The sequence below is a fragment of the Phaethon aethereus genome (genome assembly GCF_964289735.1).
Source record: "Phaethon aethereus genome assembly, chromosome: 4".
In the NCBI taxonomy this organism is placed as follows: Eukaryota; Metazoa; Chordata; class Aves; order Phaethontiformes; family Phaethontidae; genus Phaethon; species Phaethon aethereus.
This window is the reverse complement of record NC_138578.1, coordinates 7,229,478-7,250,602: the sequence shown is the minus strand read 5'-3', so window position 1 is coordinate 7,250,602 and position 21,125 is coordinate 7,229,478. Positions and strand designations below refer to the sequence as shown.

The 21,125-nt window shown below is 41.4% G+C and overlaps 2 protein-coding genes across 2 annotated transcripts in view; one reads left to right on the top strand and one right to left on the bottom strand.

The window, feature by feature from the left end:
• Positions 1-27: 27 nt before the first annotated feature.
• Positions 28-13,091, top strand: NUDT6 (nudix hydrolase 6; the record flags this gene model as incomplete). The annotated part of the gene is made up of 5 exons (XM_081999156.1): positions 28-196; positions 700-903; positions 6,107-6,162; positions 9,147-9,201; positions 12,703-13,091. The coding sequence occupies exons 1-5, from the start codon at positions 37-39 to the stop codon at positions 13,089-13,091; spliced, it is 864 nt and encodes a 287-aa protein (XP_081855282.1). The 5' UTR covers positions 28-36.
• Positions 13,092-13,595: 504 nt separating this feature from the next.
• The window catches only part of FGF2 (fibroblast growth factor 2), a gene marked incomplete at its 3' end in the record, with an annotated part of 29,237 nt that continues 21,707 nt past the window's right edge, over positions 13,596-21,125 (bottom strand). Inside the window, exons 2-3 of the mRNA XM_081998677.1 lie at positions 20,635-20,738; positions 13,596-13,781 (exon numbers count right to left, since the gene is read on the bottom strand). Coding sequence (XP_081854803.1) covers positions 13,596-13,781; positions 20,635-20,738 — 290 coding nt within the window. The remainder of the gene's footprint in view (positions 13,782-20,634; positions 20,739-21,125) is intronic.

Genomic DNA, 21,125 nt, shown 5'->3' with positions numbered 1-21,125 from the left:
CCCGCCGCCCTGCCCGGCTCTGCCCTGCGCAGCGCCATGGTGAGGCTATGGCGGGCGCTGCACCGGGCGCGGGGCTGGGGGGCCCTGGCGGGGCTGCGGGCGCGGCCGGACAAGTTCGGGGGCGTGAGCGTGGACCTGGCCGACCTGCGCCGCCCCCTCCGCCTGGAGCGGGCCGCCTTCGGGCGGTGGCTGCGGGGCAAGTGCCGGGCGAGGGCCCCGGGGCAGCTGGGCGGGCGGGGCGGCGGGTCTCCCCGTGGACGCCTCGGCCCGTGCGCGAGCGCCCCTCTGCCGCGCTGGGCGGGCGGGGGTCGTCGCCCGCCACACAGAGGCACGCGGCCGTGTGGCGGAGGGTGTTGGCGGAGGGGAGCAGAGCCCCGTGTCCCTGCGCCTTGTGGCGGATCCCAGCGTAAAAGCCGTCGTTCTACGTGCGAAAGGCAAATCGTACCTCATTAAATGCCGAGCTGGCGGCGCCTCCTGCCCTCCCGTCGCTGCTGACACACTTCTCACACCGATGGTAGTTTGACCCTGAGGTAAATGAGGTGAAAACGCAGATTTTTTTCACGCATTAGTCCCGGCTGTTTTGCACGGCGGGGTTTAAAACCAGAAGGAGCAAGGACAAGGCGGGGGGGGGGGGGGGGGGGCGGTGTCTGCGAGCGGTGGCGGCGTCCCTTACCCCCCTCACCTTGCTCTCTCTTGCAGACGCGGTGGCCCGCTGGCGGGAGGAAGGCCGCGTCGCCGTCTGGCTGCACGTCCCCATCCTCCAGAGCAGGTTTGTGGCAGCGGCCGCCTCGCAAGGCTTTGCTTTCCACCACGCCGAGCAGGGCTCATCCACCTTGACGCTGTGGCTGGGAGAAGGGCCCAGCAGGCTACCGGGGTACGCCACCCACCAGCTGGGAGTTGCAGGTTAGTTACAACAGCAGTCGGACGCACGAAAAGCCTTTTGAACGAGCCCGTAGGACCAGGTTCAGTAGGCAATCGACTGTTCCCTCCGCCCAAGTAATGCGTGGAAGCCAGCTGTGTAACGTTTGGGTAACTTTACAAAGTGAAGCGTGTCATTCGTGAATGCGCCCGTACAACTGTGCGTGTGGCTGAGAACAGGCCAATAAAGAGAGGTTTCTTAAAACAATACCAGTTTGAAAAAATCATAAATAGCTGAGGGAGAAGAAAATGTGGTCCTGAAGCTTTAAAATTTACCTCAGGAATATTGTTTTTAAGCACTATTTTGAGGAACATATCTTGGCTTTTACCTTGCAGGTGAGAGAGGTAGGATTTCAAGCAGTTTTTCAAAAGTAAAAGAGTACCTACAGTCTTCTCAGACAAGAATCATTTCTCTGCTCCCTGTCCTTACTGTAGATGCATAATATATGCATCTGCCTAAGCTATGCTCAAGTTAAGGTCTGTAAATGGGGCAAAGTTGACCCAAGAGGGATTGTTCAAGAGCTAACACACCTGTTAGCCTAAATTACAACAGTCCAAAAGCTGTGCATAGAAGTCCACAACCCAAACAAGCAAACACACAGACACCATACTCTTACCCATCTAGACCTCCCACAACCACAGTTAGAAAGGAGTTGCTCTAAAACCCTGAGGAAATTCCCAAGGAACTAGATAAGATGGTGTCCTCTTTTTTTATACAGCACAGTTACAAGGAACTGATGATGAGTTACCTTGAACACAGCTTCTCCAAATTTGAATGTTTTTGCTCTCTGTCTCAGCAGTCTTCAACAAATAGGTAATTACCTGTCCCATCACTCAGTAATCTGGAGTAGTGCCAGTACTCCTCACGTACTGGTAAAGGCTATATAACACACAGCAGAGAGACAGCAAATCTCTCCTGTTACAAGGCTGACTAGTTTGTCCTTGGCTTGCAGGGATGTTAATTCTTGTACCAAGTGCTGTTAAGACCCATAAATAGCAATTTGAAAAAATGTAATTAGGAAGGACTCGTAAAACCTGGATTATTCTATGTAGCAGCCGGTCGGGTGAAAGTAAGTTTTGGAAAAACAAAGCCTTCAATTATAAAACGGTGCTACTACTATCGGCAGTGGGAGTTTTCAGTTAGGAAGCCAGCAGAGGGCAGCGTAGAAGTTGAAGACGGGCTTGGATTTTTTCAATGGACATGTTAGAGCATGTTTTACTGAGGTATGAAAACCTCACCATTAAAATATGTGGCATTAACCTCGAGTAAGATAATGCATTCTGCTAGCAAAAGCACCGTGTTACTCCTCACGGTTATAGCTTGCATTTTTGAGGAAGCATGACTAACTGAAAGGGGATTTTTTTTCTGAAGCAGCCTTTGCATAGCTGAAAGTGCTATTTAAAAGAAAATCGTGTAACAGACGTGTTGTGACCCTAATGATTATCAGGAAGGACTTAATGCAAGAAAAATCATAACTTTGAAAAACTCTCAAATAAACATTTGAAAAGACGATAAATGCACTTTCAAAGCATAGTTTGCTGGTGTCCTTTGAGAGAAGCACTTTGCACTCTGCAAGTAAGAAAAAACTTCAGGGAAAGAAAAAAATTTCTTAACTACAGTGTGGATTTCATAAGATTTAAAAATTGCACAACATATAATGTAGGTATTCTTTGCTACCACTTTTCAAAGCTGTACATTTTTATTCATTATTGGGAATTTCTTTAAAAGAGGTAGAGACTTAAGGCAGGCATTTGTGCAGGTAAACAAACAGATTTCTGTGTGTGAAGTAATGACTGCAATTTTTTTTTTTTTTCTCTGTTCCACTCACTCTCAGTGGATCTGGAACACATTGCAAGAATACGCTAAGCAGTGTGGATGTCACATGGAATATGTTTATTCCATTATCTTTCTACTTCAGGAGGGAGAGCCTGGGTAGTGGAAGGGCTTTGGTTTATTTTTAATTAATTTTATTGAAATATTAAATTATTTAAATGTTTGCATTTATACTGTGTGTATGTGCCAACGCCTCGGCAGTTTTATTTCCTGCATGGAAAACTGTATTTTAGGAAAGTTTCTTGCAGTAAAGAGAAGCAGATCTGCTGATGAGAGTCTTCATCTCAAAGCTGTAGCCAGTCAGCTAAATACAGGACTTAGTCCCTTGAGCATCCTGCAAATAAAAAGCGGAGAAGTTGAGGGTGGGTGAGGGAGCCTTGCAGGAAGCCAGCACAGGGAGCAGGCAACAGGTAGTGAGCCTGCATTGCCAAGTAGACCTGCAGCTGCTTTTCGTCCCATCTGGAGTTTCCCACATGGTAAAGGCTGCTCGGCCAGGGCTAGTGACTTGGCATCATCCAGCCAAGTGATGACAAAGGTGTGAATAAGCAAGGTCAGGTCATACTTTGCCAGACGAGATCAGAGTCGCCAAGCAGAGTAGCAAACGTTACTCATTGGGCTTGGCCATTATTGTTTAGAAATAGTGGAATATGTGATGTGTCTTCCAGCTAACTTGCTGCATCCGTTTGTAGGCGGCAGGATTTTCCAAGTATGTAAGGTACAAACAAGCTTCTGGTGTACGAAATGATTAAGATGTTTTTGAAAAGCATTTCCAAAATTCTCTGCCTCCTAGGAGGAAGTGGTCTGCCATCCAGAAGGTGATGTGTTTGTAAATAGACCATGTAACAATGGCACAGGAAGACAAGTTGAGGAAGGAAAGTAAAAGGAGAGGAAGAAAAGTAAGTCGTTTTCTTCTCCCTCATGTGTGGTGTAAGCCTTACATTGCTACCTACCTTAATCTAGTTGTTGAACCAAAGTCATTGGAATTGAAGAGAGAGAAGGGTCTCCACACGCTCATAGACACGCAATGTCATCAGCCTCGGCCAGTCCTGTCACTTAAGGAAATGTGTAAAATGAGCAGCTGCATAAATGTCAGACTGCACAGGAGGGTGGAGTTACATAGGTTATGATGGTCTAAGGAATCAAAAGTGATTTCAAAGCAGTTCACAAGTTGTTTTACAAAGTAATACGTATTCCTGCCTGCTGATGTTTACAATGCAGGCAGTTGTGTGTGCACTGGGTACATGGATGACAAGTGCTTTTCAACTCAACATCTTTTCATACACGTTTACATCAGTCATAAATAAACCAGTAGAATAAGATATTTTTCCCCTCTATTACTCATTGTCTGAAGTTCTCTAAGGGATACTTTTTTAAAAAAAATTTTCTTACCTATTTCCCAAAAGAGAACATTCAAAACAAAGCAGTGCTGTAATAGCAATTACTTGGTTAGGTTACAAGTGTAAACCTTTCCAGAAAGTCATCCTGGCATTGGATGATTTAAAGCTCCAGGTACCACATTTGTAGCAAGAGGGAGAGTTTTTAAAACGGCAGTGCAGAGCCTGCAGCCAAGCTCTGATCTCGCCGATACTAACCAGGCGTGGCCCAGCAAGCTTCAGCAGAGGGACTCCTGAGTTACACTTGGGAAAATGAGACCAGACAGCAAATCCCGTTAGTGTTTTTCTTTTCTTCTTGCTTTGGATTTAGGTATCATCTAGCAGAGATTCTGGACATCTCTCGGAGAATTTCACTGCCAAAAATTACATTCAGAGGCATTGATTTCTGGGGAACAGAGGAGAGAAAACGTTCTTTCTGTTTGATTCAAACTGCAGTTTCCTGTCTTCAGCAGTCCTCCTTGGTCTCAGCAAAACATTTGGCTGAAGAATGTCTTTTCTAGAAAATAATCCCTGTAATCACAGCGTGCATCAAAGTTGCTCCTGCTTTCCTTTTGTTTTCTCTTAATCAGTAGAGTACTTGAACCTGGACACTGCTAAATAGTTACAGGAGGAATGAAATCATAAAGTCACAAGCCAGGGGGAGGGAGATACGTGACTACCCTCTTAAAGCACGTCCTTTGACATATCTTGAAGGAAGATTGGTATTTCATCTTTTAAATATTCCCTCCTACACGTCTGCCATGTATTATTAAAAAACAGAGAATGTTTTGAGCTGGACACTCATTCCTTAATAATTCCCTTCTGTGGAAATATGTCCCCATAGCATTTTAAATGATCATCTGTGGCCAGTCCTGTTACTTAAGGAAATGTGTAAAATGAGCAGCTGCATAAATGTCAAACTGCATTTTAAATGTGCATATAATCACAGATCCGTCCATATACTTTTCCTCCTGCTGTAAAATGATATAAGCATTTTTTTATCATTACCTACTAATTTGAAACCCATGCATGACTGATGTGGAAAAGAGCCTGGTAAGTCGTGCAACCGTCCTCATTCTGCTCACCACAGAGCACTTGAAAATCTGAGAAAAATACCTATTTTAAAGGGGAGACATTTTGAAGGCATGACCAATGAGTGTGACGTGATGATTAAACATGAAAGCACTTGGGTTTTAAAGAGTAGGAAAGCTTGTAATCAGCGGGAGAAAGTTATGGGCTGAGCGTGACGACACAAGGAAAAGCTGAACTTTTCAGTAAAAAAAAAAAAAGGGGGATGTATGAATCAAGTGAAAGTGTCACTCTTCCACTTGGAAGCAAAGCTTTTTGATTAAAAAATTGACTCGGATTGCTGTGCAGTTCCTGTCACGAGTTGTTAGCTGGGTAGTACAGTATGAGTTTATAGTGAACCACTTGAACTTTGTCAGCATAATCAGCCCACTGAGTACTAAACCTTGTGTATTATTAACCAGAAAACACTCAGGCAGGCATTTTGTTGTGAATTTCACTGGAGAAGGGTTCGTGCCCATCATGGCTACTCGGCCAGAGTCACTGGAAGAATTTCTGTTACTTGAGCAAGATTACAGGCACATCTCTGCCAAAGCAAGCAGCTCTGATAGATTATTTGGAAGACATCTTGATCGTGCATTCTTTAGTTCTGATAATATTAATACAAGCAAATTATTCTTTTCATTTCTTGTCTTATCTGGAACTTAGATGTTGGAAGTACTTATCTTGGTACTGCTAACTCTGAATTTTTATACAGGATCCTTAACCTTTTTTTCACATTTTATTGTATATCAGTTTTCCACTGACAAAATGTGATTCATGCAGACAAATCTTGCTAACTGTAAGACGAGTATCATTAGGGGTTTGTTGTGCTTTATCAAAACATGTTAAATTATGGTTGTTAAAATTGAACGTAGTTGTCTAACAATCTTTTTCAATATTCTCTCTCTCCTAGGTGCTGTTCTAGATGAAAGCACTGGAAAGGTGTTGGTCGTACAAGACAAAAACAGGGTAAGTTTGTTATAGGATTATAAAATAGAGAAGTTAATTTAGATAAGCCTACTCTATAATATAAAACAAAGATCATCTTTTCAGTACAGTCCAAAAATTGTGATAGTTAACTTGTGTGTGTCTTGGAATACATCTATCAACAGATTGCTGTATTGCATTTGAAGGGAAAAAAAAATAAGATTTTGAAAATCAACAGCTTTGTTCTTAATTATAACTGGTGATTGAATCAGCAGAACTAAGTATCCTTTCTGCTTTGAGATTTCCATTTTCTCCTGTAACTGACCCAAGAATCCCTGATCTTGTGTTTGGATCCATGCAGACCTTTGGAAAAAAACGCATGGCTCAAAGCAGATTTTGGAAGAAGATTCTGATGATGTTTGGTTTCGAAAATTCCAGGCCTATCTTGGCTTTAAATAAGCAATAACATGGTTGGCCATGCCCTGGAGACCACCTTTGTACAGCAGGTGTAAAGATCATTAATTTCTCACAGACTGAAGTGCTTGAGCTCACTACTGAGAGTGCCAAACCAGAGAGTATTAGTGTGGTGATGGTGGGCTGTGTGATGTGGCTTGAGGTAACCAAGCATCCCTCGCTGGTAATGTCTTCCAGCCTCTCTCAGGCTAACCTAAGTTTTAGCACAGCAAGTGCAGAAAGCTCGCTAGCTCTTCAGCAGTTGCCTGTGCTATTCCATTTAATGCATGCTTGACTTCCATTATGCTTTCTTTTGCATATTAAATAAAAGTGTCTCTAGTGCAGTGAGATTAACTGCAATTTTAACACGCAAACAAGCCAAACCTACACTAACTGAAGTATCCTTGGCTGCATCATTTTCATTTTATGTAGTTAAACTGTGCCAGAATCTCACTGGCTACATTTTTCTGTCTTTCCTGAAAAAGCTATTAAGAGATTCCTTCTCGGGACCCAAAACGTCAGTACAACACAGTTAATGAACTCCCATGAAAGGGTGCTTTCACAGGCAGGTTCAATCATACATGTTGAATTTGTAACGGAGTGCAGAGGAAGAGGAACACCCTTATTTCCTGTAAATTACCGATTTTATATTTTTACTTACCATAAAGTAAAATTCCAAGGACTTCTCTACAGCAGGACCTTCAGGCTTACATTCAGTAATTACCGATTAAAGCATAAATCCAGCATGCAATCTATCCCCTCCAAAAGCGGTTCCAGTTCCAGCAAGTCTCCAGGAACAGTGCAGTGTAAACTTTAGAAATGCTGCCATTATTGTTCCTTTTATGCACACAGAAGTTATAAAACTGCATGCTTACCTGTTAGTAAATGTCTTAAACACTCTCAAAGAATAAAAATGGAAATTGCATATTTAGAAGAAAATAGTAGTTTCCTACGCCCAGGAGGCTTGAGGTTTAACAACTTAATGCTGTCGTTTTGTTAAAGCTCACCCACGGCCATTTTAAGTGCAGATCTCTCTATCCAGTTCTTACAGCGAGACACCAGATGCTCTATTCAGGCTCTGGGTCCAATTCCCAACCCCTGGCCCCAAGACACGAGAGGACTAGCCTGGCACCACTCCCTGCTCCAGCCCAGCCCAAAACACGGGATGGGTATATTCCAGAACAGAGCTGACACCCAGCACAGTGCGTGAGGAAGGTGAAGGGGAAAATAAAAGGTTGTTTCCAGCTCCCCTCTTTGTAGCTCTCTTTCACTGAGTGGATAAAATAAGTATAAAAACTGAAGTGCCTGAACACACGTACGTTTCTTATGCAGTGAACAAATAAAATAGCTCATTGCAAGCAAATTGGCTGAGACTGTGTCTGTTTCCCACTATCAGTTCCACCACTCCTCTTGTTTCTCCTTCCCCACGAAATTTCCCTGAAGTGGCGACTTTTAATACAAATGATGTTCTGAACACTAAAAAATAAAAAAATTTAAACAGCTAGTGGAATTTTAAGAGCTGTTTGGGTTTAATCATGAAAGGACAATTCCACAGCATAAAGAAAAATTTCCAGGAACTGAAAGCCAATAGATGAATATATGCAAATTTTTCATCTGCACTATTTTTAATCAATTACTTTAAAATCCTATCCAAGCCCTTTAAGAGTGCCCAGAAAAAAAAAACATTCTCCAGGGTAGTCGGTGGGGTTTCAAATCACTGGAAAGCACACAACTTCCCTCTCTACACTGCCTGTACAAGAAAAGCTACCTCTTCCCCCCCACCCCACCCCGAGTGTACCATTTTACTGCATTCATTTCTAGTTGAAGGTTAACTTCTTCCTACATGAACTTTTAATAAGGAAAGAAATAAAAAGAATTGTACATAGATGTAAAGGTAAAGCCTACAAATCTTTATGCATTTGCAAGAGGTGTAGGAACTGGGATTCCTTTACCAGTATCATTAACAGCATCAAGTCTGCACTTCACATTCTGTTTTAAGTACTGAACTTTATTGCAATTCAATAAATGCTTCTATATGTAAATCACACACAAGGCCTCAGTTTTTGTCTTCCATGAAAACGAACGACAAGTTACACTAACTGGTTATTACAGACACACAAAGTCATCTTAAAAGCCAGTGCAGGATAGAACAGTACTACAATCATAATACTTGTTTGTAGCTTAAATATAAATACATTTTTTAAAAGCCAAAACCATAGAATTGGAATACATTAGTGATTAAATATAAGAGTATATAGTCTATAGCAGCTTTTTTTAATATTCAACTACTTTACCTAGTTATCTAGCAGCAACGTTGTCTAATGACTGTTAGACAGTTTGTATTTTCAATCAGTAGGTGTTTTTGTTCCAATATTTCATACAGACTGTAGTTACCTCTGATCCTCACCTTACCAAGAACAGAGAAGTTCCTACATAAAGTCTTACTGATGTTTCTAAGAGTACTTACAGTACTGCAACTTCAACAAAAAGTCATGTGTTAATTGTCTCCTCCATGTTAGAGAATACAAAACAAGGCTGCATACTTCATTAGTATTTTTTTTCCTCCAATACAGACTCTAAATGCGTGGAAGTTTCCAGGAGGTCTGTCTAATCCAGGCGAAGACATTGGTAAGTCCTAGGATAACAGCTCAGACATCAACAGAATTATAAAGACATTAACAGTACTGAAGCACATCATGACCCACATCACTCCTATGACTAACCGCTTCTTTGAATTAGTGAATAGACGAAGTGACATGACCTGAATGGTAATGGGATAACGTTATGTTCAGGGCAGGGAAGCTTTGTATTTATAACACTTACCCTCTTCCACAATTTCTCTTAAATGAGTGCTTGAAGCCAGCTTATTTTTTGTAGGCTCGTTAGATATGCTGTCATGAGCCAGAAGTGCAGAGGATTAAGGTAGTCAGTATGTAACCCAAATAAAACTGAAACAGCGAGCTCTCGGCTCACACTGGAATCCAGGGCAGTGAGCTCAGCGATGTAATGAGCAAAAATTTCCAACTCTCCATTTTTATGTGCGAAACAGAAATAAATACACTTGTTTCCTTCTCCCCTTGTTCTTTTGACTTGTTTAGACTAAGAGCTCTTTGGCACTAGACCAGCGTTAAGTGCAAGTGCCCAAGGCTTGTGGGCACCTACTTTCAACCAGAGACATAAGGCACTTCTGTATTAAAAAACAATGCTGATTTGAGGCAATCTATCATTTTGACCCAGGTGACGGTGAACACTGCTGCAGTTACATGCAGAGGTGAATGAACAAGGGTGTTTATGAAGAGAGAGGAAACTGTGCTCTTTATCCTTGTATCTCACCCTTAAAATTATGATCTGCAGACTGATTAATTCTTAAGTTATACTGCAGTTATTAGGTAGGTCTTGTTTTCAAAAGTTACATTTGCTCCCATTAATTTAGCCCCGTATCAGTATTCAGATATGAATATATTCTTCCAATAACTCAAAAATGCAGAACTCAGAAATGTTGCCCAGAGCAACGCAGCAGCTCTGGCAAACTGGGTATCGAGCCCAGGTTTCCTGACTGTTTCATCTGCTATTTTTAGCAGTCTTCCTACAACAACGTGTGGAGGGCCTGGATTCCAGTTCATTATTTCACTACATGGAGAAGGTTTCTAATTAGCGGGGATGTGGCCGAGTTGCAGTTTTCGTAACTCACGAGTCACATTTTAAGTCTTTTTGTCAAACATGGTGATAGAAATCAAAACCATTTGCCTGACAATGTAAATACATACAACACAGTGAAATGGATTCGTGTTTTCAGAAGAATCCCAAAGGCCATGTTTTCCAGCCAGGCTCCCTTTCACTTCTAGGAGACACCAGAGGGTTTTTTTACTGAGGGAAAAGAATGACCAGCACTGGCAACAGCTTCCCCAGAGGAATACCAAGTAAGCCAGTGGCCATCCCTCAAATAGCAGGCGAGACTGGGGCTGGAGCCTGCGCGTAGGTATAGAGAAACACCTGGGAGGAGACAAGTCTCTTACAGCTCCCCTCCTGCCACTTCTAACTATATAATAAAAGTTATGATTCTCTGCAACACATCTTAACAGTACAAGAAGATATAAATTAGTGAAGCGTAAAACATAGTAGAGCTTAATTTTACTTTTTTTTATCCTTACATCAAACCTTATAAACTCACAGTCATTCAAGGGACTAAATTTCAAATGACGATTACAAATTGCAATTGCAATGCTTGAAGATCCTGCAATTATATGAAGGGACAAAATATACGGCTGCCTACTTTAATGAGTACAAACTGACTTGTGCAAGTAATCAGAATAGTTTCATAATGCAAATTAAGCAAAGTGCACACGTTTTTGTATTTGAGTATTTCTGAAACTCAAGCCCTAGTGTTTCTTCTAGTTTAACTGACATTATATATTTATATGTATATACATACACGCTTAAATAACAGGGAAACAGAAAAAGGTACTTTAGATAAAAGCAAAGCTCAAAGCTGAAACGAAACCCCTAATTACTTCATTTTTCTTACCATAGCCTGCCTCAGCATTCCTCAGGATCTCAGTTGTTTACCTTCTTTGACCACTTTTGTGTCACACAGCCCCTTGCCTAATAGTAAAACCACTTGCCACAGGGAGTCTGCTTTACAACCACTATTTTAAATGAGAGGACTGCAGAGGCCTCTCTGGGCAACACAAAATGCACTCTCTCCAAGGGTCAGAATGGGAAGGGAGTACCTTCCCCATACACAGTAGCCTTTCAACTAGTTAATGCTGTAATAAAGTCACAAACGTAAATGTTCTGCAGGCACCATGTATTAATGGGTCTCCAGTCCCACAAAAATCTCTATACACTTGGTGTAAACTTCATACAGCTCATTCCATTGCAAGATGGAAGCTGAGCTGAGGCAGAAGGACGTGCAGAATCAGGGCCACTAACAGTGTTGTCTGGCCTCTGCTGGATAAATCATTTGGTTTGGATATTGCTAGCCTCTGTGCGTCCTGAAATTATTTCCAGTATTTGAAACTACCCCTAAAACATCTGGTTTGTTCACCTCTGACATGTCAAGATGCAAGCTTCCATAGGAAGGCAAATCTCTACAAAGTCCTGTTAAAAAGCTGTTCGCTTTTAGAAGCCAACGCACTCATTTCTTACTGAAAATGAACTAAATGGAAGCAGGTAACATTTCTAAATGGCTATATGCATTTACCACTCAAAGACCACAGAGCTATGGGTTTACATAGATTTGGAAAAAGCTAGTATTTTACCTACTAGTAGTTGTTACCCCAGGCAATTAGGATTTGACTACAATGAAACTGCAGAATTTGGGGAAATAAGTGGAGTATCAAAACTCTCATTTGGGCTCTTCAATTGAAGTTACTATTCAAGAAAAAAAAAAAATCTTCTCTTTTGAAGAGTGCTGGCTAAATGGGTAATTCTCTGGCTGTAATTGCAGTACACGGACCCTCTAGACCCTTGAAGCCTCAGCTACTTTTGTAATGAGGAACGTTACCACATCACTTAGCTTGATGTACACAAAACATCCACGTGCAGCATGGCTGCCACATGCTTTCTGCAAGAACAGGCTACGTGCCATACTGGTACTATGGTGTATTTCAAACTTCACTTGACACTTAAGATACATTTTGAAAAGGACTTAGTGCCAACTTTCACTTTCTGCAAAGAACAGTTTTACCTATTTTGTTACCCCCTGTGGCAAAGGGCGATGAAACTGAGCTGACACACATACAAGTGTTCAGCTGCACAGAGTCTGGGCAGAGGCAAGGAGAGAGATGGGGGCTGAGATTCAAAGGACTGAAAAGAGGGTTGCAATGCCATCTTGGATTAAGAGATCAGTGGAGCCGGCGACCATCAGAATGTCCGTTTCAAAACCACACCCTGTACAGTATTATCAAAAGTTTCTTACTTTCACCATTTTGTAGGATATACATAAGAAAGGCACGTAGCAATTAGTTTTGTTATCCTCGTGTCAAAACAAACAGGCTTACATTCTGAAAAGCTTATGAAGCAGAATAGAGAATGCTTTGAGTTAGAAGTTTTCTACGATTGAAAGGTTTAAAGAGCGTGAAGCTATTCATTCTCGCATGTATTGTAAGGATTGCTTTTTTCACCTAGGAGACACAGCAGTTCGAGAGGTTTTCGAAGAGACTGGCATTAAGTCAGAGTTCAAGTCCATCCTAAGCCTCAGACAGCAACACAGACACCCCGGAGCCTTTGGGAAGTCGGATATGTACATCGTCTGTCGCCTGGAACCCTCCTCCTTCCACATCAACTTCTGCCAGCAGGAGTGCCTGAGGTGTGAATGGATGGACCTCGATGAGCTTGCTAGGACGAAACACGCTACTCCCATCACCAGCAACGTAGCGAAACTCTTACTTTACGGATATCAGGAAGGGTTTGATAAGATTGATCTAACCATGAGAGAGTTTCCAGCTGTCTACACAGGCCTGTTCTACAAACTGTACCACAGGGAGCTGCCCGAGTCCTATAAAAACATTACATGATAGCAATACATTTCACATTTCATTATATTAATAATTTAGAATTATTACTGTAGTGTTATTTAGACCATATTAAAGTTACCCATGCACTTTTTAGGTAATTATTAGAAAGTAATTATTTATTCTCTGATAAGCTATAGATAAATAAATTTATTATTTTTAAAGGTAAATATGGCTGTAAGTGTGCATCAGATTTGTTTTCCTTTACTCTGTAAAGCAAACATAAGGTAAATAAAATAGCTCTATATAGATATCTAGCAGAAAACAGAAGTGTTACTGATCCTGAAAGTATAATTTCCAACTAATTTTATCTCCACACACAATGGCACAATAGGTTGAAAGCTCAATGTAAAGACAGTATGAAAACATTCATGTTTTAATCTGGTATCTACAAAAGTATTTAATATCAGCAAGTAATTGCTTATATTTTTGCTACTTCCGAGGGGAGGAGGAAACTCGACGTCTTTAGTGTAGTGTGGCGTACGTGCTCGGAATCTGCCATGGAAATCAGCTTTTCGCAGACATGGGAAGAAAAAGGATAGCTTTCTGTCCAGGTCCAGTTTTTGGTCCAGGTTTGTACTGTCCAGTTCTTTTCAGTGCCACATACCAATCAGAGTATTTCCGTGATCGGTAAGTGTTATAGTTATTAGATTCCAAACGCTCAAAAAAGAAACATTCCTCTGTTGCACATTTCTGAAGGGGAAAAAGAAAAGGATTATTGATATTCCATCACATCAAATCAATTCTTCAGATTCATGGGACTAACGTATCAAGCACGTAAGCTGGCAATACATTTGGTTTTAAGAAATTCACAGTAAATGTTTCATATTTAAAGAAAGAGTTACTGTTAAAGTACAGTTTTTAACTATGATTCACTTGTAGCCTTCAACATAGACCAGGCAGATTCTAGTTTGTTCTCGCTAGGTGTTTCTTTGTTCTGACCTGAAACTCGTTCAAACAAATGAAGAACCCTGTCCCTTGGCACTTACTGATTGATCCCAAGTTCCAAGCTCAGCAGTTTTGCCACCTCGTCCTCGTGTCCCCCCTCGTCCAAGTATTCCCCTTGCCTTCCTCAAACCAACCTCTATCAGAGAAACAGTATGGCATAGTTTCAGCCTTTGCCTATTCTTTTCCAATTTTGAGGTTTAACTTTCCTAAAGCTAATTCAAGTCTGTATTTATAGCACTCTGAAACAGTGCCACGTCTGCATCTGTTCAAGATTTTTTAAAATTCAACACTTTTAAAATCATTGTAAGAAAGACCAGACCTGGCAAAGAAGTCTATTCCACAGAGAAACCAAGCATACTCTGCCAGTGCTTACTTAGAAGAGCATCTATGGAACCATTCTGCTGCTAGAAGTAAGCCTTCAAAACCAACTCCACCTGCGTGGGATTAAGATGCCTTCACACCTACAAACACGAAAGAAGGTGGTTCTTTGTGCAACGAGTAAAAGTTGAGCTGCTGAGCCCCCTACCGTAGGGAGTTACTGTTTCCCCCAGCTTACAGGGATTCAAGTCACTTTTGGACAAGTTCATGGAAACAAAATACACTGAAATTCATTAAATACGTAAAAACCATTCTTGGCTCAGAAGGCCCCAACAGCTGAGATGGGTTGGAGGCCGGGAGACCCATACAGGGAATTACTACGTATGTCTTAGGTGCTGCATTTGACCACCATGAGGTAGGACATACTCAGCTGCATATAAAGCCCTCAAAAGGCAAGCCTGCCATTAATGAATACAGTGCGATACTTTCTTCCGCACATCTTTGCCCACAGCAGAAACCACTGCTCCCTCGGGATGGCCTTGCTGAAGAGAAAGTCTTCATCTTCAATTGATCCCACTGCTACCAGTGAGATCATGTGAGGTAGGCATCATCTAGTGCAAGACTTCAGCCCACACATTTTCCTGGATAGTTGTTATTGCCTGGGGGACTTTAACCAAGCCCATTTAACTATGACTAGTACTTTGAGCTGCTCATAGTCAACAGAAAACATGAATGTTTATTCACGTTGTGAAATCCACCACCAAGAAATGACATGGTTCCTCTGTATTGGAAACGTAAGAGGACATACAAAGAGCCTCAAGTAAGATCTCGTTCTATAAGAGGAGGATTTGCATCGGTGTTTAACTGCTTTTATCCCAAGGCATATTCACAACAGCAGAACCCCTGTCAGTGGAGAAACTGCTCTGGTAGCAGTCAGTGCCAGACCTGCTGCAGAACCAGCGCTTTAAGCAAGAGAAATTATTTTCTCAAAGACAAAGATGGCAGAAGTTCAACATTACAGGAACTTACTGGAGCTGGCGGGGCTCTTTTGTTTCATACACACCATCTTTCAGTCCATCAGCTCATACTCATTTACCTAGAAAATTTTGGGGAATGCCAGAAGAGGAGAAAAGCTAGTCGTTAAAATGAAAGCATGTGAAATCTTGGAGAGGAGACAGGGAATGTGAAGCAATTCCCTAAACGAGCAGGCTACTCTTTGTTGCAATCTTCTGTTAATATTCATGAACATATGAAGTATCTAACTAGAACTAAAAAAGTGAGCTTGGAACAACTAGACTTTCTACAGTATGCACGAAAACATACAAAAGAGCAGCGACTCCTCATATACGCCAAGTTTCTGTAGCTACAAGCAATTAAGTCATTCAAAAGCAGCCTGGAATAAAGTGATCTGTCTCCAAACATATGTCTTCAGTATTTTCCTCCACTTCAACCATTTTCAGCTATGACTTTTGCTTTCTGAGGAAAAGAACTTACAAGAGAAAATCCATATGCAATTTCTCATTTCTATAACTCACTAATATTTTTACATTGCACGTAGCAGAAATCAAATTAACAATTTTCATATAATTTGTATTTTGAGTAATCTTCCTCAAGATAAATTGTATTTCAATGAGTTTTGTTCCAGTAATGAAAACAGACGCATTAATTGCCTTGAGCTACAGATCCGAGCCTGAAATGGATTACAGCAGCCTTACGAGGGCACAGAAACCATATAAAGAAGCGAAGTATGTAAGAACAAAACCAAACTTTAAGCAGAGTTAAGGCAAGTTCAGTACAATTGCCCAAGCTGGAAATTCTGGCAAAGGGACAATCGCAGCCGAAGCGGTGGCACTTCTGGAAGTGCCGGGACAGCGGGTGCCACATGGGCAGCAGAGGTGCTGGGGAGGTACCACGCAGAGCACGGCCCCCCCCAGCGCCGCAGCACCTGGCTTCTCTGGGCACGCTTCCCGGGCAGTCCCCATCGGGTATGGCAGATCAAATGCCTAACACCAGCAGAACCGAGTCTTCACAACGGCCCGGCTGTACCAGCTTCAGCCTCCAGCAGGAAGGAAATGGCTTCCAGTGCGCCCGTGGTGAACTTAAGCGGCTGCTACAAAGACCCATGTACAGACGAAAGGCAAATTCCCATGACCCTGTCTCCTACGCACCGAATCCACAAAGTAAACACAATCACAACTCAAAGAAATGCATCGTTTTTATTTAGCCTTCCTCATACCACTCGGGTTTAAAAAGTAGAATAGATCAGACTCCTCAAACAGATTCTCAGGCAATTTATGGGTGTTATAAAAAATAATCAAAAAAAGGTGGAAAAAGAGAGAGAAAAAGAAAAAAGGTTTTTGTTTTGTTTTTACATTCATAAAGGTATTTTGAAAGGTGCCATGCAATTCGCTCTGGACACTCAAGTCCTTATTTCTCCACAAAGGATGTGTGATACCAGGGCTTTCCTACAGTACGTTGCCAATGTAAATATTTTGACATAAAAGTGAACGTGTAGGTGACAAATGACAGTTCAGGCTTCACAAACTACGTATTCCTTAGCATCTGCCAAAGGCGACATTTCAGAAGCCGGACTGCCATCCAGCAGGAGTGGGATGCCAGCCACCACATTGTGAACCTCAGCCCCTGGAAAGACCCTGGATATCAATGTGTTTTTTTTAAATACACCTTGGTCTAGGCTGCACTCAAAACAGTGATCTGGCAGTGAAAGCTTTCACAGCACATCATGGAATACCTGAACTCTACAGCCCTTCAGGAAAAGGATAAAGGAAGGGAAAACACTTGGGGCAGTAGCGGGGAGCCAGCACCACTTGGCACCTGCCCTGCCACCAGTCAGTATTTTGTCTGCTGCCAAGCAAGACGTCCATCCAGAAGAGTCTGAGCGACTAAGTAAAACATGGAGTGCTTAGCAACGTTGGTCATAGCCATGCTTGTACTACAGTCTGCTGCATGCCACCGCCCACAGTAGCTAAACGGCAACGACTGCCAAAATCGTCAAGGTGATTCACCCAGGGCAGCTTAATTGCCCAAAAGAGGCAGCAGCTTCCTGCAACAAAGTTCTTCCTCCCTTATTTACATGGCCAAACGCCATCCCCTGGTTCATTTTCCAGTGTGAACCATGTCCGCCTTAGTATCACATTATGCCAATTAACTAGTTTTGACATTTTTGGACTCAGACTAGGAATTAAAATTCCTGAATTTTGTTCATTCTCAAAACTGAAACTAGAGGGTTAACCTGGAATAACCACAGCAGATGGATTATGACCCAAGAAAGGTAATGATGACATTTAGCCTTTTCTAACTAGGAAAGGGCCAGGAAATAGAAGGTTATTCTCACAGATATTCTTGTACCACAATTTTAATCTGTAACATCAAAAGAGAAGAATTTCTCTTCAAGTCTTTCAGTCTGGCAAAACCTGTCTGGTCATAGTAAAATGACATAAGCATGACAGACAGAACAAACAGGTCGTATCCTTAAATGAAAGATTATTTCTCATGTACTATAACAGTGAGTCAAAACTGTAATTCTTCCTTTCATGGGAAATTTTGAGAAATCTCTTCATGAAATAATCAAAACACATTTAATTCCATGAAGTGAAAATATTTCATTTTTATAATTAAATGAAACTGGAAAGTCAAAATGAGCCATTATCAGATAGATTTCTGCACAAATATTTTTAGTTAAACCAGCATTTTTCCAAGGGGAGGTTTTGACTAGCTGCATTAGTAACCAGACATTTCCTCCAGTGACTGAGCTGGTAAAGATTACCTCTCCTCCACAACAATTGAATCCGTTAGTAAACAGATAACATGACACTGCTGAATTAAAACCCGTATCATCCAGCTTTCAACAGAAGAACGTGATCCACTGCACCACCACGCAAATCGCCAGTGTAAGCAGTGATATGCCGGCTATGCAATAAATCGGTTTGCAAAACCCAACTCAGAACAAACCATAAAGACATGTCTCAACAAAGTACTTACAAAAACATCCAACTGGATCAAAAAAGGACTGAAAATAATTTGCGACAGTATTTTTTAAGATGTTGATACGTTTATAAAACAAGGACACTATGTAAATTGGATCCTTGACACTGAAAAGTAATAAAGAAGAAACAAAACAGACGTTAAAAAGGACAGAATGGTACTTGAGTGACTAGTAGATTGGAGAACAAAATAGGTGTTTAGAAATTAAAGTTCCATGATGTTTTAAAAGAAATAACTGAAGGTTTCAGTAGATATGAATTCATGTGCACTGATGAGATCACTTCACCACAAAGATTTCCAGCGTATGTTCTTTTAAAGCTCTCACTGAAACACAACACTGCTCAAACTGAAAAAGAAACACTGGCAATTAGGAACAGTTTCATGAATGTGTTTATAGGCAGAAAATGGTAGAGGCACAACTGGCCACAAACTGTTGGAAGTCATAGTACAGAAATTCTCATGGAAAAAACATTGCCTGTGCTGCAGAAAATGATCATGAAATTGCAGAAGTATTCATTAGGCTGGCTGAAGAACAAAATCTTAAAGAGTAGAGAGTTTTCACCTCCGAAGAGCAAAAATGAAGAGCTGCAGGAAGTAACGTTTGCAGTAAGCACCATTCAAGTAATACCCATTTCCAGAAACAGAGCAAAACAAAACAAATGTTTTCTAAGCTCGAGTAAGAAGCACAAAGTGACACAACTTTACCAGATTTTGAGAGAGTAATTCTGAGTGAACAGCAGATACTTTCCAAGCACACGGCCTTACAAGAACTAAGCAGATAAAACTGCTGCATATAGCTGCATGGGAAGCATGTTCTACAGCCAAAACCCACCATGCAATGGCAAAGTTGGAAATCCCAAACATAAACACACCTGAGTGTTTGTTATTTTACCAACAGTGCTAAACACCCTATTTTGACCATTCGCTGTCGCTCAGGGTAAGGAGGGCAATTTGAACAGGAAGCCGAATGCCACCACACCAGCACCACAGGAAATTCCCAATTACCCTTCATTCAAGAATAGCACAGTGTCTACTCCTCACACTTTCTTCAACAGAGCTGTCACACAATGTCCGAGTACATAATGCTGTAACCTGAAACAGGTTCTTTAACTGTATTCACAGGCATAAACAAAATGGGCTTCCTGGAGGCAGAGACACACGGTGCTGAGGAACACACCAGGGATCCCCGCTCACGTAAAACTGCTGAAGTGTTTGGGTTTGCCTTCAGACCTATTTCACTTCAGCAGAACCGAGGGGAACCAGATGTAATTTCCACAGCCTTTGGCACGGGTCTTTCATAAGCTGTAGTTCAGAGAAGGTTAGGAATTCACTTTATTACTAACACCTGTTACAGGTGGGGACTTGCACGGAAGCTGAACAGAGCTGTGTTCGAGATCCTAAAGCACCGGGGATTATTTCAAACTAAAATTCTAGTAGGATGCCCTACGGTGGTACTTCACAGTGCTGAAAGTTTGTCTGCACTGAAGGTTGTAAGTATGGATGAGAGATTTACAGTGTCTACGTCTCGTAAGCAAAATGAACATAACTGCAGCTCTTAAAATTTATCATCTAGCTCTAGGAGACCTTGCTAACTTTCAGAGTCTGCTAAAAATACTGGCTTTAAAACATGGTTAAAAATTAAGCCAATACCAATAAAATGCATGGAGTTTAAAACTAGTCTCATTAAAGACTAGTTTAATTTACCTACATTTACTAACTTTTTGAAAAATTTTATCACCACATTTTCAAAAATATTTTTCTTGCCAGTTTTCTACTTCGGAAGTATACATGACCAAAAAAACTTGATTCTTTACAAAGAGGAAGATGAGAATACAATATATGCAGATTACTATCAAACACATAAAAGTCAAAGTTAAAAAAAAAATTGGCTTTCCTTCCTACTTTAAAAGGGTCTTTACAATCACGCTATATAAAAGTAACTGAAAGAGGAAAAAGTTACTCATGGGGGAAAAAAGGGAGAGTCTTCATTTGTTCTTATAATTTCCTTTCTACATGATCACTGTGATTTTTCTCTCTCAGACAGGCCATTCCAGTTAAATTTTGCAGCTTCTAGGTGAGGGCAGACACCCATCTCTTCCTAGTTCATAGTTAAATTAATTGACTGAAGTTGTGCAGAGCTAACTTCTCCCTGATAAATCACACAGAGCAGCTGAGTACGACCTGCTGGAGGAGAGGTTACTCGATGCAGACTGAGGGGAGGACCCACCAATACAGACAGGCACTTAGACATGAACATTAAAACAACGCTGCTTACCAAGGCCAGCAATCTGCCATCCTCCTTCATAGCCAGGAAGCGATTTGCACTTACACCTTTGATTGACACCACTCCTCTTTCTTCTGCCTGCAGTTGCAGTTTGACTGCGAACAAAAAAAGACACAAGTAAATTTTCACAGCCATTGTGGTATTCGTCACTTGACAGCAAAGCCTACTGCTTCAAACCTAAAACCAGAGAAAGCCTGAACTTCAGCTTGCGGCGAAGGTAGTAAACTTTCAACCTCTAGCCTTCTAATCCCATTTTTCATCAAAGAAAATGCTTATTACAAAGTAAGCAGCTAGTGTAAAATTGGCAACAACAAGCGCGAGTTATTCTTCTACCTTCATTTAAAAAAACAATTTAAAAAACCGTAAAATTCCTTGAAGGACCACTTATGGCAGGGTCAACTGGTCATAGAAAATGGAAAATTTTCATGGCAATTTTCTTACGGAGATATTTCTTAATATTTACATTGGACACTGAATGCATG